The 27,475-nt window shown below is 36.9% G+C and overlaps 2 protein-coding genes across 3 annotated transcripts; one reads left to right on the top strand and one right to left on the bottom strand.

Moving 5' to 3' along the window:
* Window positions 1-544: 544 nt before the first annotated feature.
* On the bottom strand, window positions 545-7,138 carry PRL (Minichromosome maintenance (MCM2/3/5) family protein). The gene is made up of 15 exons (XM_021949509.2): window positions 6,988-7,138; window positions 6,832-6,899; window positions 6,577-6,636; window positions 6,273-6,496; window positions 5,426-5,603; window positions 5,004-5,126; window positions 4,811-4,900; window positions 4,457-4,599; window positions 3,974-4,151; window positions 3,440-3,631; window positions 2,862-3,034; window positions 2,479-2,682; window positions 2,090-2,255; window positions 1,215-1,436; window positions 545-1,007 (listed from the first exon to the last, which is right to left on the bottom strand). The coding sequence occupies exons 1-15, from the start codon at window positions 7,016-7,018 to the stop codon at window positions 903-905; spliced, it is 2,157 nt and encodes a 718-aa protein (XP_021805201.2). The 5' UTR covers window positions 7,019-7,138; the 3' UTR covers window positions 545-902.
* Window positions 7,139-10,756: 3,618 nt separating this feature from the next.
* LOC110749340 (WD40 domain-containing protein) lies at window positions 10,757-27,424 on the top strand. 2 transcript variants are annotated; one of them, XM_088245428.1, is made up of 27 exons: window positions 10,757-11,110; window positions 11,345-11,425; window positions 12,123-12,269; window positions 12,887-13,256; window positions 17,020-17,174; window positions 17,937-18,176; window positions 18,602-18,711; window positions 18,862-18,939; window positions 19,020-19,126; window positions 19,400-19,494; window positions 19,582-19,712; window positions 19,842-19,945; window positions 20,816-20,893; window positions 21,044-21,122; window positions 21,251-21,419; window positions 22,117-22,187; window positions 22,382-22,462; window positions 22,567-22,637; window positions 22,974-23,070; window positions 23,175-23,234; window positions 23,450-23,504; window positions 23,592-23,980; window positions 24,057-24,871; window positions 24,964-25,744; window positions 25,843-26,403; window positions 26,508-26,566; window positions 26,878-27,424. In XM_088245428.1, exons 4-27 carry the CDS (start codon window positions 12,901-12,903, stop codon window positions 27,077-27,079), a joined length of 4,944 nt encoding a protein of 1,647 aa, XP_088101554.1. In that variant the 5' UTR covers window positions 10,757-11,110; window positions 11,345-11,425; window positions 12,123-12,269; window positions 12,887-12,900; the 3' UTR covers window positions 27,080-27,424. The 2 variants fall into 2 exon arrangements, with proteins under 2 accessions (XP_088101554.1, XP_088101555.1); XM_088245429.1 differs by lacking the exon at window positions 22,382-22,462.
* Window positions 27,425-27,475: the final 51 nt, after the last annotated feature.

The raw sequence follows: 27,475 nt of genomic DNA, 5'->3' as shown, positions 1-27,475 counted from the left end.
CCTCAATGGCAGGGGTTAGAAACACTTTGTGGTCAGGGGCAAGCAGAACTCCGAATGGGGATTAATCTCACCCTTCGGGTGTGGGGACACCTCATGATATTTACAAAAAATATAAGTTAGAAGACCTCCAACAACAAAAAAGTTAAGAAAAGTCTGGTTTGTTTCATTTGAGAATTGGGTTTTAATGAGTTGTCGAAGTTGATGGGGAAACGATGATTAGGGTTGTTGAGGGGGTTGGCGTAGAGAATAGGGTCTCAAGGTGGGATGGGTCGAGAAGGAGAGAGAGTTTTTATTTTTTTTTCTTCTTTTTTTTCTTTTTTTTTTTTTGGTTTTAAATACTTTGAAAATTTTAAAATTAAAGAGTTAACCATAGTGATTTATAACAATCGATATGTGTCAAGTTTTAAGGAGGGTGTACACATTGAGACACACAATTCAATATATTATTTTTAGTCATTTTATATTAGAGTAAATTAGTAATTCAATAAATAATTTGGTAATAAGATGTAACCAGTTAATTTTATGGTTTGTTTAGCAGCACTCGTAAAAAACAACCGAAGCAATTGAAGCATAATCCTAATACATTAATATTTTTCCACCACAATGCATAATCCTAATACAACCGAAGCAATTGTACTCAGTCAATTTTTGCTAAAACAATGCATGCATTAGAGAAACGTATCATGTATTCCCAACCCCCAAGTTGCACACCGCATGGAAATTGAAATGAGCGAGGCAACGTACACAGAAATATAAAACACTTCGCTCCCACGGCCTAATTCATCTCTCTCTCTTCCCAGGTTGAGTATTCTTCCCACTCACAAATCTTTCAAATGTATAGGGTCAAGAACACTCCTGTGTCAAGGGATTGCGGCCGTCTCAGGAATCTACTGCAAAGCAAATCAAGCATCAATAAATCGGATGTCAAAAGTAAGGGGATTGATCTGCCACACATTCAAGGCTGCGTATTCCTCCAAACATTCTTTCAGTTGGGCTTCACTGTACCCCTGTTCCAAAATAAACGTTCCACAGGGCTTAAGACAAAGAAGATAGAATTAAGGACAGGATTATAAAAAATTTCCTCCAATTATTCTATTTTGACATGATAGGTACTACGGTTGTATTTTCTGCATTAAATCCACATATAGGTTGAAAATCAATCAACTTTCTGAACATCACAGGATGCTTTGCAAATTTGAGTTTCAAAAACTAACCTTCCTAGAAATCCAATTTAGTGCATGTGCATAGCTCACATCCAGCTTGTCAGTCCTGGCAGCTTCATCTCGCAAAATTGAATAGATATCGGAGATAGCATCCAGACCAGATTTCTGGCGATCATCTGAGTACAAAGAGAACTTTGACATCTGCATTAGCCTTAGTGCCTCATCCACATCACTTTGAGCAACAGTCTCAGAAAATCGCAGTCTTGCTAATGCCTGTACATGAAACAAATCAGTTTGTCTTTTAAGTAGTCAATACACCCCATAAGCATCTATTGCTCCCTTCTCTAGATGACACTTTTTAAGCAACCGATTAAACAAACCAAGTAAAGCTTGTTTAATCGATATACCCTAAACCCTATGCCCAAAAAAGACTGGCATTAGTTAAATATATTTGTACCATACTAGATATCCTTCCTCTACTTACAGATGACGTTTCTTGAGCAACCCATCAAATGGGTAAAAATATTGTTACCAACATCTATTGTTCCACACTATGGATGACAGTTTTAAGGCAGACCACCCACTTAACTGGGTAAAAGCCAGTTCAAACAACATACTCATACATATTATCTTTTCACATTTTTAACCCAGTCCATATTCAGAAAGAATGCAGGTTAAGTATGCACCATTCAGGTCCAAACATTTAAAAACTGTTCCTCTGCCTGATGTTGACTGCAGGACATCAATTCTGACACCCCCAAACCCTATGCCTGATGTAGACAGTTAGACACCATCTCTTGCCACTTCATTCAATTTTGATACATAGCATATATTGTTGAAACATTTCTTTCCATTTCATTATATTGGATACGCAGCATGTATTATGGAAGCACATAACAAGAGAACAAATGAAAAACAGGACTTACAGCTGATATTCGAAGAATACTGAGCAGGGTCCTCACAGTCGTATAGGAGTGGGGAGCATTAGATTTAGCTTCTTCTTGCCGAATACTAGAGTAGGCACTAGCAATATACTCCTCAAGTTCCTGCGGAACTGAAGGAGACAATCTTCTTGCAGCAGAAATATATGCACTGAAATTTTTTGAAAAAGAAAGGATAAGTATGGTATCAGAAAGTCCCACTAATCAATAGACTTGCACATAAAAATTTAGGGAGCTTTGCAAGTTCTATACAGTGCTCTTCTACTCATTTGCATGTATAAGTGATCTATTAAGAAAGCCTAAAGACAAAGCAAATTTTCTGAAATCGTTACTATTATTGTGCTTTCTATGTTGAAAAGTACAATGAGATTTACCGGAGAACAGATGGTTCAAGTGGAGTGAAGCCAAGAGCAGGAGATTCTTTATTCTGGTGGACATAGACGACATGCCTAGCCATCTCAAGATCACTATCCATATCTGCTCGATCCAGAATTAACCATAAAAGATCAAATCTTGACAAAAGGGCTGGCGGAAGATTAATGTTTTCAGCTGGAGTTCTACGTAGGTCATATCTCCCCCTTCAAAAATATATATACTAAGTAAGAGTTTTCATATAGACCAGAATATAACACAATGAAGGCTAGCTGCCCGCAGGAGAAAAACTGCCACATAATTTGGGCAACATGAATTAGAAGAGAAGCAACAGGGACCAATGCCCTAAATAAACCCAGGTTATGAGAAGTAGAAAGATTTGTACCACGCTGGATTAGCTGCAGCAAGAACAGCAGTTCTTGCATTCAAAGATGTAGTGATCCCAGCCTTGGCAATGCTGACGGTCTGCTGCTCCATAACTTCATGTATGGCTGTACGATCTAATTCATCCATCTTATCAAATTCGTCAATTGCACAAATGCCCATATCCGCTAGCACCTGAAATGAGTTAATTCTTACATAATTTAACACCCAGAAACCTTTGAAAACCAATCAGATCAGAAGCCTAATGGAGAACAATGGGGAATCTGATTGAATTAGGGATTTTATTTTGAGTTGGTTATGGATTGGCTTCTACAGACTGGCTAGGAAGTAACTGTTTGGAAACAGTCTTGAATTAAACATTGACATGATGCAAGGAAACCTTATTTCTGATTCCAATTAGAAGTTAACAGGAAAGGGCATTCTTTTGAAATATGGCTAATGAGGCAACTTGGTAGTCTGAGTATCATGCAAGTATTCCACAAGTATTTACTGTTGTGTATGCTCTCTTCCACTTGTATAACATTTGAAGATAAAAATAGCTGAAAACATCTATAACTGAAAGAAGCACATGTATCTCACCAATGCTCCTCCTTCGAGGACCATTTCATTTGTGACAGGATCTTTCTGAACAGCAGCAGTTAGACCAACTCCACTGCTTCCTTTACCGGTTGTATAAACTCCCCTGGGTGCTACATTAATTATGTGCTTAAGAAGCTGGCTCTTTGCAACTCCAGGATCACCCATCAAACAAATATGTAAATCTCCTCTAATCTGCATTTTAACAGAAAATATATCATTACCTTTGTAGGGCGATAATGTAAATGATACAACACACCATGACCAATCTGCTTATCACATGCGTGAATATGAGCTTGGGAAATGTCCTAAAAAGAGAATATGAGCTTGGAATCCCATTTTACAGTGGAGGGAGACAGATTGCAAACTGAAACTCAATTTGCATAACCATTAACCAGTGACCAGGACCAGTAAGAGCCCGGTCAAGGAGGGTTGAGAGGAAAGGGAAGCAAGAAAAGGGGACTGACAATCTGTCATTTTACTATAGAGATTATATCCAAAGACTATCCATAATCTTATAGACAATCTGTCATTTACCTTCATTCCATCTTTTAGTTTCCTGTGAGGGGCACCCACTAGAAGCAGAAGTAAAGCCTTTTTGATATCTTCATGCCCATAAATTTCAGGTGCCAAAGATCGTGCCAACTTATTATAAATGTCACCATCATCAGCTAAACGTACAATTTGCTCTTCCTCATCTCCTACAAGTTCATACCTGCAGAAGAGCACAACTTAGTACACACAGTACCCGTTTTATCACCAAAAATTTAAGAGGTTTATCTAAGTAGGTACAGAACAACTCTTAGTTTACTGTTTACCGAAAACTGCACTAAAAGTACTAGATAAACTCTATGTTAATAGTTGAATAGAAGGGAAACAAATAATAGTTGAAGCCTGGATGTTTGAAAAATGATTAAGTTCATTACAAAAATATAAATGACTTTTTTCAGTTGAGAACTGATTCACACAATGCATAAGAAGATGACAAAATTAAAAATGGGAACTGGAAGAATGGCTTACTCTTCATATCTTTTCTTATGGTGTGTGATAGACATGGCTTCTAAGTAAGTATCTGCAACTAAGCCAGCCCGCATTGCTCTATAACCAGTGTAAGGAATAGGAAGAAAAATGCCAGATAGTTCAACGACATCACCCGGAGCTACCTAATTCAGATAGAGGCACATCAAAACTTTAAGAAAATAGTATATAATCAGTCAAGTAGAAGAAGCAGGGTGTCATCACTCCCTGCAATCATGCAATTATTCAAATTGGAAATGTAACGCCACTCTCCCTGTTCCCATTGCGGAAGATTCATTTAAAAACTGTAAGTTTACCCTTAAAATACTTTATGAAAATTGACATAAAGCAACCAACCTTTCTTGTGAGTTCACCCCTGAAGTGAACAGTCATTGTCCGTGGAATATGGCCTTTTGGAACATGTTCAGACAATTCTTGTATCTTGGCCTGCAATTAAACCACAACCAAACATATCACAGAAGGATGATAAACGCTACTGGGGAAAAATGCAAAATCATATTACAATTATGACTGAATCAACAAGAAGTACCTCCTGAAACTTCAAGAACTTTGATGCCCTGAGTTGAAGAATAAGATTCCCCTTGGTTCTATTTGTTATACAACGCCTAGATGGGCACTCAAACAGGGGCATAAATACTCTCGCAGTTACTTCCTGTTGGGCACAAACAGAATTAGCAACTCAACAAAAGTGGCTCTAAAGAAACTGGGCCCAAGTACAGACCGGCTGGCATTGAATGAATAATACTCCAAAGAGTGAAAGAAAAGAATGTTAGAAAATCTGCTGAGTACTGTAACTGGCAATCAAATGTTTGAAAATATTTCGAATACTTGGCTGAAAATTATAGTGGTTTTTTTTTTGGGGGGGGTGAAAGGGGGTGTGGTGGTTTAATAGGAAACAAGACAACATTTACGTCAAGACAAAGTATCTCAGATAAGCTTGTCTATAATTACCTGGTAAATCTCAAAACCACATTCTTCACATGTATAAACAGCAACCTGCATCAATGGCTTAACATCTGAACACCGTGTCACAATACCTGATATCCTTACAAGCTGACCAATATATGAAGCCTTGACCTCCCTAATGGTAAATGGCCGCCCCTTTGAAGATGCTCTTATGTAAACTTCACTACAATATATATGAGAAAACATTAGTGAATTTTTACATCACTATACTAGAAGGTGAAGCATATAGAACTTGCTAATAAAGTACAGCCGCAAGTATGTAGTAGACGTTAAAACCGGTTACCAATTTTAACCTGGGATACATGTGTTGAACTTACATTGCACCAAATGACAATATATTTCCAAGCATATACTACAAACAGGGTTTATCAGCTAATTAGTTGAAATATATTTTCAAGCAGGGTTTACTTTGTACCAAATGGCAATATATTTTCAAGCATACTCCAATGAGACAAATGTCCGTTGGGCTACACATCGGGAGGTACCCTAACAATATATTTTCTAAATCTCTTGTGTTTGTAATACTTGCATATATGAACTTTCACCCTTTTTTATTTTTTAAATTATATTTGCTGGTATCATTTATGGGATAGGTGACGCTTTAGGTTTTAGTATAGTATCACTCATAGGCTACCTGTTTCGGTTGCAACTTTTTTGTTTAGTAGTTCTCTATTCATGACATGTTGGTAAATGAATGTCAATTTTGCTGAAGGTAAGCTAGCTTAGTGAATACCTCATTATATGGTAGTGTAGCTTTATTATAAGTGTATTGGCACACAAATCACATCTAGACACAAAATTCCAAGAACAATATAAATAACTTTGAACTCACAAGTAGCGCTTGATTTCTGGAGGCATCTTCTGATGTGGATCTGGACCATCCATATTCTCTGGCCCATCATCGGACCTTTGGGTCATCAATATGTCATGATCATCATCTGTAAAGGCCTCTGTGGGCTCTGGCATGAGCTCATCGATAGCATCAGCAAAAATACCAATATATCGCCGAGTATTTTCAGTAACCCGACTGAGGAATTCTTCATCCAACTCCCTGTACTGCATTATAAAATTAACAACTTATTCACAACAGGACCAGGGCATTGTAACAAAAGTCAAAAGGCAAAGGCGGAACTTACACTGAACAAGTCCTCAAGATCAATCTGAATTGCTCGAAATTTGCGGTTAGCAACTTCTTGCTGAAAAAGACAGAAGAATCACAGGACATGAATACGAAAAACTTTAAAGAAATTTAGAGATTGGTGTTGTATAACTAAAAATTAAGAAAAATAGGATCCAACATCTTCGCAGTAACCCAATGAGAATTTAGGGTTTTCAGTACGTAACTATTTCTTATTAGAAAATGTGTTAAAAAAAGAGAGAGATAAACTCACAAGGATCCGCATGTATTTGGGTTCACCATTGCAATCGATAAAGTTGGAAAGGAAATCCTTCGCGTGCACTGAAAATATAAAAAGAAAATAACAAAATGAAATCGAGTATTGACGAGAGAGAAGGGGGGACATAGTGATCTGAAAACCCAAATTGACCTTTGTCAGGGCCGAAGTCGAGGTCCTTCATGGTTCACCTGCAGAGAGAGAGGCACTCGCACAAGCAGAGACAGAGAAGATAGAGCTCAGATTTGGGTTTGGCGGTAAATGAAGAATAAAGGTGAGGGTTTTGGCGGGAAAACGAATATAGGGTCTATTCTTCTTTTAGCTTTTTTTCCTTTTTTCTTTTATACTGGGCCAAGATTCAAAATAATAGAAAACTAAAGAGGACAACAACGGGCCCTAGCCCAAGTAGGAGGAGGAGCTCCCAAGATAGAACAGCCCAACGTTAATTCCTCTCACGCCATGCTCGATGTTATGAGATAAAGGCTTTTAGGTCTAATGGTCCTTAAATTTTGACCCGATTCACATTTTGGTTCTTAAATTTTCAAAATTGTTCTGTAATCCTTCAACTTTACTTATGACCAAAAAAACAATTCCTTCAACTTTACTTTTGTTTGAACAAATGGTCATGCCGTCAATTTATTATCTTTTTTGTTAAATGCATGGACAAAACGGTATTCTTGTATTATTTTTAATTTTTGTATCATTTTCTTCCTCTTCTCTCTCCAGCATTCATCTCTCTCCTCCATTCATGTTTATGAGTTTGTAAAAATTATGCAACTTTATTACTCTCTCTCTTCAGTCACTCCAAACTGTACATTGTTCCTCTATAGGACCCAAGCCACCCAAACCATTTCCAAAATTTCCAGAATTTGCAAATAAATAACTCAATAAAATAAAATTGGTAAAAAAAAACATAGAGATAGTGTGTGGGTGACGAAGGATGAGTGATTGAAGAGGAACAGAGAAATCCGGGGTGTGTGGGTGATGATGGATGAGGAGTGATTGAAGAGAGAAAGGGAACGGAGGAGAGAAAGGGTGCCGAAGGGAGAGGAAATTGGGTGCGGAAAATATTTGTAAAATTTAAAATTTAAAATTGAAACTTAAATTGGTTTACAACTATTTGTATTTTATTGGATGGGGATATTGATGTGATGCTGACTGTGGAATTCCTATGACACAAAAGTTTTTCTCCCAAGAGTAAAGCAATTTTCGATTTTGACCCTCAACAGTACACAATGTGCCATGCACATGTTCAAATTTAATAGAAAAAGTTAACAAAATTTACAGTAGGACCATTTGTCATAATGAAACTAAAGTTGAAGGACCACAAGAACAATTTTGGAAATTGAGGGGCCAAAATGGGGATTGGGTCAAAGTTCATAGACCATTGAACCTAAAAAACCTATGAGATTATAAAAATTAAAAGAGATATTTAGTCATATACCCATTCTTAGTACTAAAATTATAAATAAACCTTACACCATTTAATTTATATAAACAAACCCAAAATATGATAGCTGGTCATATTGAATTTAATTTTGATTATTAAATTACTTTGATGCCCTATTGAGTGTTTTAGGCTTTTTTATGAGGTTTTGGGGTTGGGTTTGTTTTAAGAAATCAATGCCAGTTTTGTAATTTAAAAGAAGTTAAAAACCTTTTTATTATGTTGTAAATGGGCTTTGGGTGTGTTTCTAAAGTTCATTTCATATAGGGATTTTTTAAAATTTGGGCTCCTATATTGAGTATAATAGTGAATCTCCCAAATTAAAAAGGGAATTATGGGCATTTCATAAAAATTTATTAAACTCCACCAGTTCCTTATTTGCTTTCTATGAAAGCCAAAAAAATAATCATCCCTTCAACCGCTTCTTCGAATCACGTCATTGAGTGACATCGATTTTATTAAAAAAAGGCAGATTCCACTTTGTTTAACGAACTGGATAAGAAAGTAAAGGCCAAATGTCACTTTTGGTCCCTGTAGTTTCAATTCGGTCACTTTTGCCATTGTAGTTTAAGGATTATAACAATTTAAGGACAATTAAAGAATTCTGTCAATTTTATTAACACCGTCGAGGGTATTAATGCCCAATTCTACTATTTTATTCAAGGGTCTAATGCACATGTCAAAGTTCTCTTTGTACTCAGATGATCGCCAGAAATCTGGTCTGGATGCTATCTCCGATATCTATTCAATTTTGCGAGATGAAGCTGCCAGGACTGACAAGCTGGATGTGAGCTATGCACATGCACTAAATCGGATTTCTAGGAAGGTTAGTTTTTGAAACTCAAATTTGCAAAGCATACTGTGATGTTCAGAAAGTTGATTGATTTTCAACCTATAGGTGGATTTAATGCAAAAATACAACCGTAGTACCTATCATGTCAAAATAGAATAAAACTTAAAAGTGATAAGAACGTAGATCATACTATAGAACTTCAACAGAGAATCATAACATTACTAAAATAAAAATTCTGAAACTCAAATAATTGGAGGAAATTTTTTATAATCCTGTCCTTAATTATATATTCTTTGTCTTAAGCCCTGCGGAACGTTTGCTTTGGAACAGGGGTACAGTGAAGCCCAACTGAAAGAATGTTTGGAGGAATACGCAGCCTTGAATGTGTGGCAGATTATGTATGCTCTATGCATTTTGTTAGTTTTATTGTAGTGGGTTCTATGTCTATTTGTATTGCATTTTGTTTGAACTCAATTATTTGAGTTCAATTTGATGTAATCTGACTTTAACCTTCTATTTAATGAAACTCAATTTCAACCAAAAAAAAAATGTGTGGCAGATAAATCCCCTTACTTTTGACATCCAATTTATTGATGCCTGATATGCTTTGCAGTAGACTCCTCAGACGGCTGAAATCCCTTGACACAGGAGTGTTCTTGACCCTATTACATTTGAAAGATTTGTGAGTGGGAAGAATACTCAACCTGGGAAGGGAGAGAGATGAATTAGGCCATGGGAGCGAAGTTGGGAAGATTTGTGAGTGGGAAGAATACTCAACCTGGGAAGAATACTCGTGTGTACGTTGCCTCGCTCTTTTCAATTTTCATGTGGTGTGCGACTTGGGAGTTGGGAATACATTTGTTTTCTCTAATGCATGCATTGTTTTAGCAAAAATTGACTGAGTACAATTGCTTCGGTTGTATTAGGATTATGCATTGTGGTGGAAAAATATTAATGTATTATGATCATGCTTCAATTGCTTTGGTTGTTTTTTTATAAGTGCTGCTAAACGAACCATAAAATTAATTGGGTACATCTTATTACCAAATTATTTATTGAATTACTAATTTACCATAAAATAGAATGAATAAAAATAATATATTGAATTGTGTGTCCCAATGCGTACACCCCCCTTAAAACTTGACACACATATCGATTGTTATAAATAACTATGGTCAACTTTTAATCTTAAAATTTTCAAAGTATTTAAAACCAACTTTTTTTTTACTCATCTAAAATTTTTTTACTTTTTTTTTCTTGGAGGTCTTCTAACTTTTGTTTGTTTTTTTTTGTAAATATCATGAGGTGTCCCTACACCCAAATGGTGGGATTAATCCTCACTCGAGTTTCGGCTTGCCTCTAACCACAAAATGCTTCCAACAGGTTTCGAACCCCTGTCATTGAGGCACCAAATAGCTCGCTAATTGAAAGTGTCAATTTGCTAACCGCACCACATCTTTTGGTTGGAGTTCTTCTAACTTTCAAGCAATAATAATGGAAAATATATTTGAAATTCGAAAAACTCATTTGCGGAACCGAATTACTGAAATGGATGGTATACTTGGCATTTCCATATTAGGCGCCCTGACTATCAAAGTTGGGCGCGCGGATATCGAATCGCACTTAAGTATTTCCATTCTGTTTTTTTCAGTCAAGAAGTATTTCCATTCTGAGGGAAAAAAAAATGAAAAATGAAAAAACCCATTTATTATTCATTAATTTAATTATGCCAAATTTCTGAGAATGAATAGGATTCTTTCTTCCTCCATTTCGGGTAGCATGAATGAGCATCCTGAATGATGTTCACTGAAAACCAAATATAAGACCCCTAGATAGAAAGAATTCGACTAAACCCCAAACGAAGATATAAAATAAAAGAAATTATAAATTCGGAGGTCGGAGGTCGGAGGTCGGACTTGGGACAAGCTCTTCTCTACCTCGGAAACCTAAACCCACTTTTAGCTTTTTCACATACCTGCAAGTGAGCAACTGCGATTTCTCATTCTCTTTATTATCCAAACGGGCTCTATCTAAAGGTAATTAAGCTCTTCCTTGGATGTAATTAAGCTTTAGTTTACCCTTTTTGCATATGGATGGATCATGGACACATAATCTACTCTAATTAAGTTTAATGTTTCATTAGACAATCCAGAACACAGGATTTTTCACTCTATTCAAATTATTGGTTTTGGGCGCCTGTTGCTTCAAAATTTTTGTGATATTGATATGCATGTGACTGGTTTTGGAATTTTTCTGTTCATGCTTCTCAGGGATCCGCATAATGGATTCAGCCACCTCTTCAGTTTCAGTCAACTGTACCTCTCTTTTACTTTCTTGAAGCAAATTTAGAGGTTTCAATGCAAACGTTTATTTTTATTTTTATTTTATACTTAGTTGAAACCTTGATGCCTAACTATCACTATGAGAACTGATATACCCTTGAACACAAAATCTTAATGCAGAGGTGCATTTCTCAATTTGTTAGGTTTCGTATTGTCTCTTCTAGTTCTCATTGAATTACATATCTCAAAATAAACAAATTCCAATAACCCTTTATTTGCTTCAATTATGGAAGCTAATAAAGTCCTCGATTATACAATATTTTGTTCGCATAATTGGAACAGTTATAATGGAATACTGGCCTTTAGCTATTTGTTACAGGAAATCATATGAATTTGAAGCTCTTGAATTTAATGGCATATAAAGAAAATGTCAAATAAAACTAAATTAAAAACCTCTTGAAGTTAGAACTCCGTATAATTGGAAGAGTCATAATGGAGCATCCATCTTTAGCTATTTAGTTGAGGATTGTATAATTTGAAGTTCTTGAAGTTAAGAGGCCAAAAAAGAAAAAAAAAGAAAAAAAAAGGAGAAACTCTTGAAGTTAAACTTTGCATGTTTTAGGCCTTATCTCCCTCCACTTTAGCTAGACCTACTATTTGGAGAAAGGTGTAAGAACACAACTACCATAATTGTTAATTGCATTATTATATCTTAAGAATTTCAGGATGGCTGTTCAAGTTGTTTTCACTGTTTGTCTCTATCCAGGGCTGATAAAGCGCAAATTTACAACAAAGAACGCAAAAAGATATTCTTGGCTATATTTTTTTGGACTCATCCAAGTTATAGCAGCAGGCTAGCTTGAGAACAATTGGGTTCGACTCAATAGCCATTTTACCAATTTGGGCAGTCGTGGTATGTAACTCATCTAAAAATTGTTGCTTAAACATTTAGAGAAGTAATGCCTCGTATTTGTAGCCACGGAGCATGAGACCCCCTTCATTGCGAGGGCTGGGGAGGGTTATGTATTACATCTGCATGAGACCCCCTTCATTTCGGGCCTGGTGGCACATCCTCCCCTTAGGAACAAGGCTCAAGGCCAATTCAATAGCTGATGGGCTTTTTAGTAATTTACCAAGAAAAACAAAAAGAAATTGCTCTAGGTGTTATATGGCTTTTGTAGGCTGTATCCGTAGTCACACATTAGGCTTTGTATAATAGATCTTCTGGTAAGTGTGTATTTCTATATGTGGTCATATTGACCATTTGCTTTCATTAATTTTATTGATAAGTGTTTCATATCTTTCTACATTGATTGGGAACTGTGCTTTTACCGTTTAAGAAATTCACTTATATTGTAGGAAGATATCATTTGATTATATCTACCAAGGTTGGGAAAAAAAATTCTGGGTCGCTAGCTTTCCCTTTATGGTGGGGAATATATTTAGTATCTTTCAGTTAGTCCACAGATGCCGTTCATATGCATAAACTGTTTTTCATGGTTTCAGTAAGTATATGTTTTGATGCTTCAGGTTGTACGCAAACAATGGATCCTTGGAAGTGCACTTTGTCTGGTGGTGCAAATTCTCTTTCTATGGCACCTTCAAGTATTTTAAATAAGGGGAATGAGAAGGTTCAACCTGAAAAGGAAGAGAGGGATACAGGTCATGTTGCTGAGGCTGGAGTCGATATAGACATTAGAGAGGTTTACTTTTTGATTATGCACTTTCTGTCTGTTGGGCCATGCCAGAGGACTTTTGAACAATTTGGGAATGATCTTCTGGAACATCAGCTTCTACCTAGAAGGTACCATGCTTGGTTTTCAAGGAGCGGCGTAGGAAGTGGCAATAATAATGATGATGCCATCTCTTTCCCATTGAGTTACAACAAGTTGGTTGAAAGGTACAGATGTTTCTCAATTTATATTACCCTTGTCATAGGAAAGCATAGGATTTGTTCTTGTTAGTTTTGTTGTTGTTTATGTTCATATCATGTGTCCTCTTATTACAGAAGATATATGTTTTAACATTAGTCACTTAATATTTGCATCATATATATAACCAGGGACGGACCCAGGATTTCGAAGTGGCGTGGGCTAAATTTACCTTACGTACAAACCTATAGAAAACTCGACAATACGATTGAATTTCATTGATAACAAAAAAAATACACAGGGGACATAATGAGTCTTACTCCTCAAAATGCATCTAATGCAAAATACAAATACAAATAACACTTATATAAAGTATAACCTATTGAATAATATATAGAAGATGTAAACATATAAACTAACAAAATCCCTAATTGATAATTCATAAGTCTCAATTGTAATTCCCTAATTGATGCTTCATAAACCCTAAATCTCCAAAATTTCAACATCAACCAATTTAGAGAAGAAAATTAAAGAATACGAAGAATTGAAGATTACGTCTTTTAATTAAGTCTTCAAGAATGACATGGGTGATGGCTTTGGCGTGCACTACCGCATCCTGCGATACGAGGGATGATTTTTTTTTTCTTCGAAGAACAGGGCTTGGGTAACTTAGCAAAGAGAGAATGAATGTTTTTTGCATAAGTGGTCCCGTGTGGGGTTAGTTTGTATTTTTTATTAGTGAGACATGGTGTAGTGCAGGTTTGTTAGTGGGATTTTATTTGTGTGTGGGTTTTTTTATTGTTATTAACTTATTGGTCAGACATTCAGGGTAGGTTTCTTAATGGGATTTTAATTGGTTGGAATGGGGATGTCAAGTGGGCTGGACTGTGGTATTATTTTAGCCTACAAAAAATAAACTTACCTAGGCTACAGCCCAGGTTAGCCTGGGTGTAGGACCGTGCCTGTATATAACATGACTTACCGCAGCCCCAAAACCCATTCGAAGCAGCATATGACATGCTGAGATCCCTTGTATGGTCTTCTAACCCCAAACTTCATCCCTTAATCCTTGTCCAGTCCAACAGACAACAGGCATACTGATATGTAAAAGAGGAAATATGGGGTGTAATCGTCAATAGTCCAGTGAGTAGTAAACATAATTATGTCATTCAAGTAGTTTTACACAACTCAGTTTACAATAGGTTTTGCAAAATATTTATTTAAAGAAAATAATTGAGTTAGAATCCAGTTCATATAAAATATTCTCATACGCACATATAAATCAACACCAAATAACCTTTTTGTTTTCAGAAATAATACTATATAAGTAAACCCCGTCACATGACACACATGTGGAATGGGGTTATAAGTGAATCTTATCGCACAACATACACATCATGTAAGGATGGGTAGACAACTCGAATCCCATCATATGACACACATAGTACATTTAGGAGTAAGCTTATAACTGAATCCCCTAAGATTACACACTGTATTATGTAAGAACAAGTAGATAACTAGAAGAAGAATGAGTATGCTTGGAAAATTAAAAAGTAAACATGCTTAACTGTTTGGAAGAGATATTTATCAAGGATAAGTTAAACAAATTCCATGATAACTGCGTATCAGAATCTTGGATTTTATATATAGCTAATATAGAAATTTTATCTAATTATTTATGTCACCAACCTCATTCTCATCAGTTACCCAAAGCACACAAGCTCAACACAGAAAATTTCTCAGACTCTATCAGCTTCGATTTTAGCTTTACTGTAATAGAAATTTTAATACATATTAGTTACTCACCTCGCTCTTGTCACTTACCGAAGCACACATCACTTACCAAGTAAACAAGCTTGACAGAGAAAATCTTGCAGTGCAAAGCACCTAAAAAAACAAGAAAAACTTTAGTAACAAGGCTTTAACAAATTAGACAGGGTCTGCAACATGTTATCAGGAGAGCTTGATCTATTGGATTGCCACCTGATTGAGGTTATACTCCAGTCCATGGAATGAGTTTCTTAAGCCAAATCGATAATATTTGGGTTCTGCAGTTCCAGAACTTTAGAATTCAATTCTAACCCATTTCAAACACTAAGTCTGTATGCTTTTCAGACCAACGATGAAAATATCGACGATACAGATATTATCGGGCCTTCAATTTACAGATATTTCGGGGGATATATCGATGTCGTATTAGGTATTGGGGAAAAACGACCAAAAAGACAGATATTGGCTTTAAAACACGGAATTTTGAAGTGAAACTTTCATAGATATTAAGCACATTATCAATGAATGTATTGAGCAAATAAAATTCAAAATATACTAACTACAAGATATGCATATGATGAAATGTATGTGTATATAATGCATGATGAAAATCCTGAAAATAAATACAAACACAACAAAGACAACATTATTCAAATATAACCCAACCCAACCCATTAATACATCACCCAACATTATATTACAAGAGTCAGACTAAATGATAAAGGAAATGAGAGATAGAAGATTAGGTGAAAAATAAATTCAAGCACACAAGATACTGAGCAACTAGAGAGATGAAAGGAAGAGCCAAAGATAGCCGAAATGACTGAGAAGAGAAGAAAGCAGAAGCTACTAAGTATTAGAGCTTGGTTTTTGACATTGATTCAGTGGTTGGGACCTATGATTTCTTTCAAAACTAAAGACAAATTTCTGGGTTATTTGTCTGGTATCGGGAAATATTGGTAAATATCGAGGATATCGGGGATATATCGCCGATAAGGGGGAAGAAATTGGCTTACCCCCTTTTATCTGTATTGACACCTAAGAAAAGGGATATATCGGCCAATATATCTGGATATCAGCCGATATATCGGGATATCGGCCGATATTTTCATCCATGTTTCAGACGGGAGGATATTAGGGTAAGCAATGAGTGGAGATTCCCTTGCAGAGAGCTGGATGAGGGGCAACCTTCACCTCTTTTTCTTTATCCTTAATCTTAAAAGACCCTTCTAAATTCTTTATAGCTCTTTATATAGTAGAGAACTCACTATTGGTGCTCTTTAGATAGCTCCCTTCTGGGGCGAAGGTGCCTTCTCTATTGCTCCTCCCCTTAGGATAGGCGTATGGGGGAGAAGGCTATCACAGTCGGGTGCGAAGCAATTACCCCCTATTTCTAAAGTACCCCTCTTCCTATTTAGGGGGTTGAGGCGACTCCGAATTTAAGTCGAAACAATGACAATAAAGCATGAAAGAATCTGAAAGTTTTTGTGATCCTCCGAATCAATTGATCTAATGTGGGCATCGCTCTCTCCTTTGCCCTCTGTATTTGCCCTATCACTAGTGATTACTCCCAATTCGTTTGTTGCTTTTGTGGATCTTAACATGCCAACATTTTAAAAATCTTAAGAATATGTTTTTAACTCAAAGCAGTGAAAAAACCAAAATCAATGTAAAATAGCATATATAATCTGATAGAAGTTAATGTTTGAAAGCTTGAATCAGTATAAATCTAACCGTACAAAGGTAAACAAACAAATTCTCTTATTTTCTGTTCAATTACTCTGATTCTAAAGGTGGAAAGAGGCCCACATGTGCGGGGGAGTGTTAAGAACATAAAATAGTTGTGGCCAGCATTCTAACAGCTTAAGCTTTGGGGGATAATGGTAAACTGACAAACTTTAGCAGGGTGCATGGATTTTCGTATTGCATTAGTTCTTTTGTTTTTTCTTTAGTTATAATGGGGCTAGTCATTTTGTTTCCTGTTTTCAGTTTTTATTGATTAGTCTTTTGTATGACCAATAGGTATCCTCATATAGAGAGGGATCACTTGGTAAAGCTTCTAAAGCAACTGATACTGAGTATAGCAACTCCTTTGCATGGCAAGGTTGGAAGAAGTGCTCCGAATGCGGCTGATGTCCCTACATTACTGGGAACTGGTTCTTTTTCACTTCTAGATTGTAAGTGATATTTATAGTTCTTATTTCAGAGTATCTTTTACTCTTCATGGGTGTTTTTTTTTCTGTATGTGAAGTATTTTGGATATGGGAGAAGTGATGTTTAGCATAAAACCAAGTTTTATGGAAATCTTCTGTATTAGTAATAATTGACCTGAATAACTCAATGAACAATACATAAACTATGACAGTAGAATTTTCTTTAATGATTGTTTGGAGGCTGAAACCTCTGCTATACAAATCTTTGGTCACTTGTAAATTTTGTCATTTATTTACACTGATATATGTCCTTTTTAGGAATAAGTATTCAACTACTTTGCTCTAAATAAGTATGAGAACTTTGACAGATATCCGTTGTAACATTTTTTTAAAGATTAATATGACAACCTGTGGGTGGATGTAACACTTATTTAACATGTTATGTTTGTGTAGCACCTACAAGACCCATCTTAGCCTACTGCGTCTTTGAAAAATCTGTCTTTCCTGCTCAATGGCATGCTTATCATAAACCTAATATACTACTTAGGTAGTTTATGCATGTAACTGATAGGTTCGGCTTAAATTTTGTTTGCATCTTTTACCTTTAATTGTCACTTTTTGGCATAAATCTCTGCCTTCCGTACTCATCTGAAGTCTGTTTCCTCTCGAGGTAGAGAAGTTTGTTAGGCTGCTTTGTGATGCCACATATCTTTTCAGCTTCCATGCATAATAAGTTTCTCCAAGGGTTACTTATTTTGAATTTTTTTTTAATTTCCTTTTTTGCAGGTGATAGGACTACGGAAAAGAAGAGAGTTAAGCCCCTGCCAGCTCACCTGCGTTGGCCTTACATGCAGGCTGACCAAGTTCATGGGCTTAGTTTGAGGGAAATTGGAGGAGGTTTCACAAAGCATCATCGTGCTCCATCAATTCGTTCTGCTTGTTATGCTATTGCTAAACCATCAACTATGGTGCAAAAGATGAACAACAAAAAGAAGCTACGGGGGCACCGTAATGCTGTCTATTGCGGTATTGTTCACTTTTAACTAACTTGTATAAACAATTTATTTTCAGGGAATCCCGTTTTATGAGGTCATGCTAAGTTCTTAATGTTACTGCCAACACTGTCTGGGATAAGGGTACAAAATATATCACACAGATGATGTAGACAATATCCGAGCATTTTCCTTTTATTGCCCAGTGTTTATGAGTGTACTGGGAGTTTTATGTCAAAGGAATGAAAAGTCAATGCTGATCTACTTTGTATTTCCAAATTGTTCTTGCAAATTTTGCCGTAATTTTGTCTTATAATATACTTTATGCATCCTCTTGTTCCATCTACGGCTATTTATTTATTTAGGTTTCCCTTGGAGCTTCTAGTTATCTCTTGTGTAAAGAATTTGTATTACTGGAATTTTTTGAGAACAAAGATGACCGGCACTTGTATCTTGTAGCCATTTTTGATCGGTCTGGGAGATATGTTATCACTGGTTCGGATGATCGCCTTGTCAAAATTTGGTCAATGGAAACTGCGCTTTGCTTGGCTAGCTGTCGTGGGCATGAAGTGAGTTAAGATTCTTCACTTAATAATTTCGACTTACAGTCTCTCTCCCCCTTTCCCTCCCTCATTCCCTCTCTCTTTGGGCTTTCAATATAGCCTCATTTGTTTTTTCTTGTATTATTTATTCTACCCTTCTTGTTATATGAATCAAAGGGTGACATTACTGACTTGGCTGTAAGTTCAAACAACGCTTTGGTGGCATCTGCTTCAAATGACTTTGCCATTCGAGTTGTATGTATACCCTAACATTTAAAATGTCAATTTGCTTATTTTCCTGTTTATCAGTCAATGAATATATATTTTACCTGCAGTGGCGTTTGCCAGATGGATTTCCAATTTCAGTTCTTCAAGGGCATACTGGAGCTGTGACTGCTATTGCATTTAGTCCCAGGCTTAGTGCTGTTTACCAACTTTTATCGTAAGCCAAATTCTAAGAGAGAATGCTCTTTTATGTTGCTTCCCTTCTCTTGGCTGTTCTCTCTGTGTGTGTGTGTGTGTGTGTGTACATGTCTACTTGCATCCTTAGTTTGGAAACATCTTCATGTAAAGTAATTTACTACTCATATGCACTTTGTGACTCTTAACGATGTCTTTCAGACCTTTAATGCAACGTGTTGGTTATGGCCATTAAGTGAAATAATTCTTGAAATCTTTTTCTCTGTTAGTTATTTTACGCCCATAACATTCATAGGTCATCGGATGATGGGACTTGTCGAATCTGGGATGCTAGGTCTTCCCAGTACCCTCCGCGGATATACATGCCACAACCTTCGGACACTTTAACTGGTTAGATAGTGCTTCTGACACTGTTGCCTTATTGGTTTATGGTTATTCGGGTGATGCAAACTTACATTATGTGATGTTTACTTGTAGGGAGGAGCAATGCTATTTCAAGTACTGGACCCTCCTCAAGTAATGGTCCACAAAGCCATCAGATACTCTGTTGTGCTTACAATGCCAATGGAACGGTTTTTGTCACCGGTAGCTCTGACACTTTTGCAAGGGTATGTTTAACTACATAGTTTTCAAATTAGTCCATATGATTTGCCCACTGCTACCTTTCCGTTTACTTGCATCAGTTGACTTTGCCGCATGTGAAGTTGGATGTTTTACCATAACCCAACTACTTGCAGGTCTGGAATGCTTTAAAATCTAATACAGATGACTCAGAACAACCAATACATGAATTGGATGTACTGTCGGGCCATGAGAATGATGTCAATTATGTGCAATTCAGGTTTGTTTGTCCGAAGGTCATAAAAATTAACAATATAGGTGAAATTTTGGTGTTATTAATTATGTGCAATTCAGGTTGGGGAAAGCTTCTGATAGAAATTTTCTGCATTGTTTCTCCTAAAGTGTTGACATTTCCCGAAATTAGCTGAAAGCTCGTCAGTTTCAAGAAAATATCAGTTTTCTCAATTTGTCAAATGCCGGAGTGTTTCACAAATCCGCAACTCACCGTATGCTGAACTAGAATGTATAAAAGGGCACCAAACTTTACCTAATTGGTAATTTAAAAAAGAATAATAGGCTCGGCTGAACAAATAGTGAAATCGACCTTCTATACAGGAGAAGTTTAGATAGATTAAAACAGAGGTTCCTGATACAAGCACAGTGACCTATGAGCAGTCACTGGATTGGGTGACAATGTGGCAATCTTTGCTCACAGCCACTGGCTTGGGGTGGCTGTCTCTGCTTACTTGTTCTTCTTCAATATATTCAAAAAGGGCAAAGCAGTCCTATATATTTGATCTAGGGGATGGCACTTCTTTCCTAGGAATGTGGTGTTAAGTTGTCCTTGCAATTTACTATACAAATTGTAATCGTTAAATATCATTTGAGCAGACGATAATTTCGGATAACCGTCTGACAGTGCACACTATATTCACTTAAACCACACAAACCTACTATGAACCTAAATTCCATATTCTTTTTTCCAGAAGATAATTTATTAAATGAATATCTTACGAAGGTTCCTTTAAAATTTCTTGTTTTGTTTTTCCCATAATTTATGTTGTTTCTGTCAAGTTCTCTTTGGTGTTTATCGTTATTAGAAATTTTTCTTTGAAAATATTCATAACATCTTTGCTGCTTCCCTATGCAGTGGCTGTGCCATTCCTTCAAAATCTTCATTTTCTGACTCTGTGAAGGAGGAGAGTAATATGAAGTTCAAAAATTCCTGGTATACTGATATCTGATATGATTTTACATTGATATTTTCTGCATCATGCTTATGCTCTTGTTTTTGTGTAGTATAGTATCCGCACAACTACTTTTTTTTTTTTTTTTTTTGTTGGTAGAATGTGCTAATAACCCATATTTGAATTCTCAGGTTTCGTCACAACAACATAGTTACCTGCTCTCGTGATGGCAGTGCCATTATATGGGTTCCAAGATCACACAGATCTCATGTGAGCTCCTTTGAATGAGTTTTTTTTTCTTCAGTTTTCTGAGAGTCTTTTCTGAGAGTCTAATTTCATGTAAATCCTAAACCCTAATTTCATGTGATCATTCCTTTATATTCCACTGTTGACTTTAGGGAAAAGTTGGACGTTGGACACGTGCATATCATTTGAAAGTTCCGCCTCCCCCACTGCCTCCTCAGCCACCTCGAGGAGGCCCTCGTCAGAGATTTCTTCCCACCCCTCGTGGTGTTAATATGATTGTGTGGAGCCTGGATAACCGCTTTGTGCTCGCAGCTATCATGGGTAAAGTACTTACCAAGGTTTATACTTATGGAAAGTATTTTTACGGAAATAGGATTTTCTTGGCATACCTCTTCCATGTTCTAAAAGAAAGCACCTAATCTCAACTACATTATGCTCTTGCTTGGGCCACTGCATCCATCAAGTTACATACTGTCATGCGTTTTTTTTTCTTTTCTTTTTAAGCCTGCATTGGTTTTCAGCTTCTTTCTTGTATATCATAAGTTGAGCCATAATTACTCTCTTCTTGGGGGCATTCACTGCTCAAGTGAACGATCATAGTTACTTTTTCCAAGTCTTATGTTCAGAGGTTGTCACCTCTTGCTTCTCTTAATGAGCCATTAATAATTCCACCCATTAATGTTTTTGGCTACACTAACTTTTGTGCCCATTGTTTCCAAAAAAATACCAAATAGCTTTCAAGAGTTATCCTATAGATGCTGTATTCATGCCTGTTCGTCGCACATGGCTTGTCCCTTATTCCTCATGCCTAGACTCAAAACTTGTCTGATTGACATGACATCCTGGAGGCGTTCCTCATATTAAACAGATAACCACCCAGCTGTTAATTCAAAGCTCATAATTTTAACCTATACGGCACAACTGTTCCATTAAAACGCACAATTCTTTTGTTGCATGCATTCAAGCACTTGGGTTATAAACTTAGGGTTTCTCTTTAATAAGTGTAATAATTATGCAGATTGCAGAATTTGTGTTTGGAACGCTGTTGATGGTAGCTTAGTACATTCTTTGACCGGTCACACTGCATCTGTAAGTGGTGTCTGATATATTAAGAGATTCAGATTCTGATTATCATAATGCTTATAATGCCTTGACTCAGATATACATTTTTTTTTAATCCAATGCTTTATCTGCACCAGGAAATAGCTTTTTGTTTGAATTTGAATTTGAATTTTTGAATCTATTGATCTTGTGGCACTTGTCTGTTGTCAAATTCTTGGCAGTCATATGTTTTGGATGTTCATCCCTTTAACCCTCGGATTGCTATGAGTGCTGGGTATGATGGGCAAACAATAGTTTGGGATGTGAGCTTCGGTTTATTCCTTGAATTTTTCAAGTTCTCTTTTCTGATACATTGTTCTCCTAATGTGTATTGTTAATACGTTGTTTTGTATTTGGTGGCTTCTAGATATGGGAGGGCATGCCTATTAAGATATACGAAATTGGAAACGTTAAGTTGGTTGATGGGAAGTTTTCCGCGTAAGTGAGCTACCCAATTTTCAAATATGTTGAATACTCTTCTCTCGTGTTATAGTTAAACTGACAATTTTAACCTTATTACTTTTTGTGGGGGTTCATTTATGTAAGGAGACATAGGTTAGTTGCCTTGCTACTACCTCACATCTCTTCAATATCTCATTGACCCCCTCTCCCCTGCCCACTTTCAGAATGATGGATTTTCAGTTTACTGGTGCCATCATTCTTTACGACGTGGATATCAATTTTGAATGATCAAATTCTAATTCGTGGAAACTAAAATGCTTAACCTTTATTCTGCTAATGTTTTTTATGAGAGATATTCTCTTTGTTACTTAGGGATGGGACATCAATAGTACTCTCAGATGATGTTGGCCAAGTATATTTAATAAACACGGGTGAAGGCGAGTCTCAAAAAGATGCTAAATATGATCAGGTATCCTAAGCATTTGTTTGTACAGTTGTCTACTCTTTATCTTTTGATTCAAGTTCGTGTTATGCAATTCTTCTATGATGGCCGTTTGTGTGATTCTCCTACAGTTCTTCCTTGGGGATTATCGCCCCCTTGCACGGGATGATTCTGGATATCCTATTGATCAGGTTAAATCATCTTCTCATTAGTACTCACTAGTACATTGTTCTGGAGTAAATTTTATTACACAGCTGCAGATGGCATCAACTTGCGCATTAAGAAATTGAATCAATGTACTTTTATGTTCCTGTGCATGGTGTACAGTTGATTGATGTTGAATGTTATTTCTGGTATTTACATTCTATTCCACGTGTGATTGTGGAACATACTATATATGCTGCAGGAGACACAGCTTCCTGCTTATCGAAGGAATCTTCAAGATCCTCTCTGTGATTCAAGTATGTTTCTGGTTCTACTGGGTTGGGTTCTTAATATATATTCAGTCACAATGTTTTCTCATAACGTAGATTGATGGGAAACAATAGGTATGATGCCATATCCTGAACCTTATCAAAGTACATACCAGCAACGGCGACTGGGTGCTCTTGGCATGGAATGGCATCCTTCATCCATGAAATTCTCTATTGGCATGGATACAGGCCTAGATTATCAGATGCCTCCTTTACCAGATTTGGAAAGAATGATTGAGCCACTACCAGATTTTTTTGATGCCATGTTATGGGAGCCAGAAAATGAAGTTGCAAGTGAAGATACTGATTCAGAGTATCACGGTACTGAGGAAAATTCCAGTGAAGATGAGAAAGGAAATATCACCACCAGCTCTTCTAGCGATCCAGACTGCAGTACAGAATACAGTGAAGCTGAATGCAGTCATAAGGATGGCCTTCGCCGATCAAGAAGAAAACGACAAAAGGTAAATACAGTCTCTTCATCTATACTAGTTTCTGTTCTAGTTCGACCTAAATCGACTCAAATTTTATGATTTTTAGGTTGAGTCAATAACCTGTTCTGAGAGGCGTGGCAAGAAAAGGAAAGTGGATGAGCATGATGGCATTATATCTGGGATTGAGAGAATTAAAAATTCAAAAGGTGGCCGGAAAGTTTCAAAGAGAAAGCCTTCCGCAAAGACCTTGAGACCCCAGCGAGTTGCAGCACGCAATGCTCGAAATGTGCTTTCTCAGATCCCTGGAACATCTACTGATGGAGAAATAGATGAAGATGATTCATCAAACAGTGATTCTCTAGAGCAACAATTCCACATTCAAAGTGATGATGGTAACCAGATGATGCAACAAAAACATACTAAAGAAGAAACATCTGTCCACGAGTTTGAGGATATAGCCAAGCCTCTTGCAGTTTCTTCATCTCAGTCAAATGTCAGAAGCAAGCCAAAATTGGTTTTCAAGATTCCACTTCGTGATTCTAAGAAGCAAGAGGCTCCGCAGGATGTAAAAATCAAATATAAAAATCAGGCTGATTTGGTGTCTCCATCTTCTGGATATCAAGATGTGACTCAAGATAAGAGGATTAATAAGGGTCTGAGTTCATCTTTGGCAGATGTGATTGACGTGGAGTTGTCAGGAAATCTCATAGACAATGAATTCGCAGATCCCGGGCAAACTGCAAAGGCTGGAAATTCTTTGAAGGCATCTCCATGTGACAAGGATAACAGAGTTGGGTGGGGAGAGGTCAAGATACGCACACCAAAGCATACAAGATCAGGAAATCCCATACCAATAGAGGCAGCCACTGGATCCCTTGCTAGTTTTGATGTCTATATGAAAGAGAGGAATTCTGTCAATTGGTATGTTTATCCTAAGGACAACTGTGCAAAGTTTTATACTCATTCAAAAGTTAAGGGAAAAAATAAAATTATGGAGGTATCTTGCCTTGCAGGGATGAGGAACATAATGGAACTGATGCATTAGAGAATCTGGACGATCTAAAAAGTAAAGAGCTTCCTCATACACTCATATCGTCATCTTTAGAGTCCTCAGCTTTGGGCGAGCGCAAACCAAAAGGCATAGAGGACTCCCTAGAGATAGAGGAGGCTGCTGGAACAATGCACTCTGATGAATTAAAGTATGATGCTTCCCTCAAGTTTTCTGCAGAACACCTAACAGGTTATGGAGATTTAATGCCAGAAGATCCTTCATGCATGGACCAGAATTTAAACCTGGAAATGCCAAAAGTGAGTGGAGGTGCTGGCAGACCAGGTTCTTTGAAGTTTTTTTTTAAGGGTAGGACTAATTCAGAAGGTGTTGATGGTAATATGGAAGAAAATACCTCAAATGTCAACGACCATCATGATTCAGGAATTGATCTCCCTGAAGCTGCAATGGGTGCAATACGTGGAACAAGAACATTAAAGATCAAGGCAACTTCACAGGGGGTGGGCTCTGTGAGCCGTAGCCTTAAGTTGAGATGGGGCCATCAAACAGCGGGGACATCAAAAGATGCAGAAGACTCCTCCGTCAAAGTGTGTGATCAGATATATCAAAGACCAAGGTCTACAAGAAATCGTCAGGGTTCATATAATGATAATGACCAAAGTTCTTCAACCCGAAGCATGTTAGATACCCCTGTTGGAAAGTTGTCATGGCTGATGTTGTCAAAACATGAGCCGGGATACCGTTATATTCCTCAGCTAGGTGATGAAGTGGTGTACCTGAGACAGGTAATTTTTAGCATCTGTTTTTGTGGTTTCTGGTCTTTTTTGAGTTCTGCTTTTGTATTTACTGTTTAATAACTAATATTTTGGCTTCTGATTGTTAGGGCCATCAAGAGTATCTAGAAGTAGTTATGAAATCAGAAGTGGGTCCTTGGGGTCCTTGGGGATCAATTAAGGAAAACATCAAAGCTGTGGAAATTTGCAAGGTTGAAAGCCTTGAGTATGCTTCGCAGCCTGGTTCTGGGGAGAGCTGCAGTAGAATGGAACTTAAATTTGTAGACCCTTCTTCTGCTATGTTTGGTAAACCATGGAATTTAACTTTGCCTGAAATTGATTTCAGTGATTTCATTGTTGAGAAAATATGGTATGATGCGGCTATTAGAAGAAACTGGACCACTAGGGACAAATGCGAGGTTTGGTGGAGGGATTCAGATGGAGGTGGGGATTGGTGGGAAGGTCAAATTGTTCGTTGTCAGGCCAAATCACATGAGTTTCCCAACAGCCCTTGGTTAAGATATGAGATTCGGTACAAGAATGATGATGGGATAACCCATTGTCATTGTCCTTGGGAACTGCGTGATCCATCCATATTATTGGAACACCCCCATATTAATTCTGAAAGCAGAGATAAGCTGCTGCACTATTTTTCTAAATTGGAGCAGAAGGTTATTCAAATACTTTCACGTCCCTGTTTTTATTTTGTGGGAATTGGAATTTAAAGCTTGAACTATTATAAGGATTTTAATTAATTATGCTGTAAATGATGCAGGACTCCCAAACAATCCAACAAATGAATCAAGCTGTTCGGAAGGCGGATTTCTGCAACAGGTAAAGAAATACTATATATGGATTAACCATATCCCTGTGTTAGAACATTTATAGGAACCTTCCAATCCATTGAGTTCTAATTAATTTCCTTGAAATTAGTTAGAATGTGCGGAACTTCATGACCTATATGCTTATAGCCTGTTAAGAGGGCCCTTCCTGCCGTTCTATCACAAAGCCTGCACACAAAAAAAAGAAAAGAAAAAAAAGAACCAAGTGCACATCAATAATCACATTTGTTAATATGAATTATTGTTGGCAAAAACTAAGATTTTGAGAAAATAATGATACTTTGGTTTGTGGATATTTTGCAGCTTTCCTGTGCAATTGTACCCGGAACTAATCCAATCAAGGTTAAGGAATGACTATTATAGAAGCTTGGAAGCTGTGGAGCATGATATAATGGTTATGCTGTCAAACGCGAGGCAGTACTTCAAGAGAAATGAATTGCAAGCCCGGATTAGGCACCTCTCAAAATGGTTTAAGAAAAAACTGTCAAGATTGCAGAGGTTTTGAGTACAGAAGATGCAACTGGTCTTCCTTATTACTCCTTAGACTGCTCTTTCTTCTTTTCAATTTTGTTTTTCAAGTAGGTCCCCGTTGTTCCATTTTTGGTAAAGCAGTCCTTTCAGAGGGAGAGTGAAATCCCCAAGGCCAAAGCAGATCATTTATTGTATACGCATCTTCTTCAAGATCATCATTTCTATTAGTCAGCTCAGCAGTTTGGCATAAGAACTTTAAAAAATTTGAAGCAATCTTGCTATACGCATCTTGATTCATATAGGAAAATGTTGTCAATTTTGCATTTTATATAAATTGTCAGACTATAAATCTTAGTTATTATGCCAAATTAGGTCTCGCGTTCCAATTGCTTTGTCAATTAGTCAAAATTTGTATTAATTGGAAATTCAC

The sequence above is a fragment of the Prunus avium genome, chromosome 8 (genome assembly GCF_965620075.1).
Source record: "Prunus avium chromosome 8, drPruAviu1.hap1.1, whole genome shotgun sequence".
NCBI lineage: Eukaryota > Viridiplantae > Streptophyta > Magnoliopsida > Rosales > Rosaceae > Prunus > Prunus avium.
The sequence above is the reverse complement of the archived record's forward strand: the minus strand, read 5'-3'. Positions and strand labels throughout refer to the sequence as shown.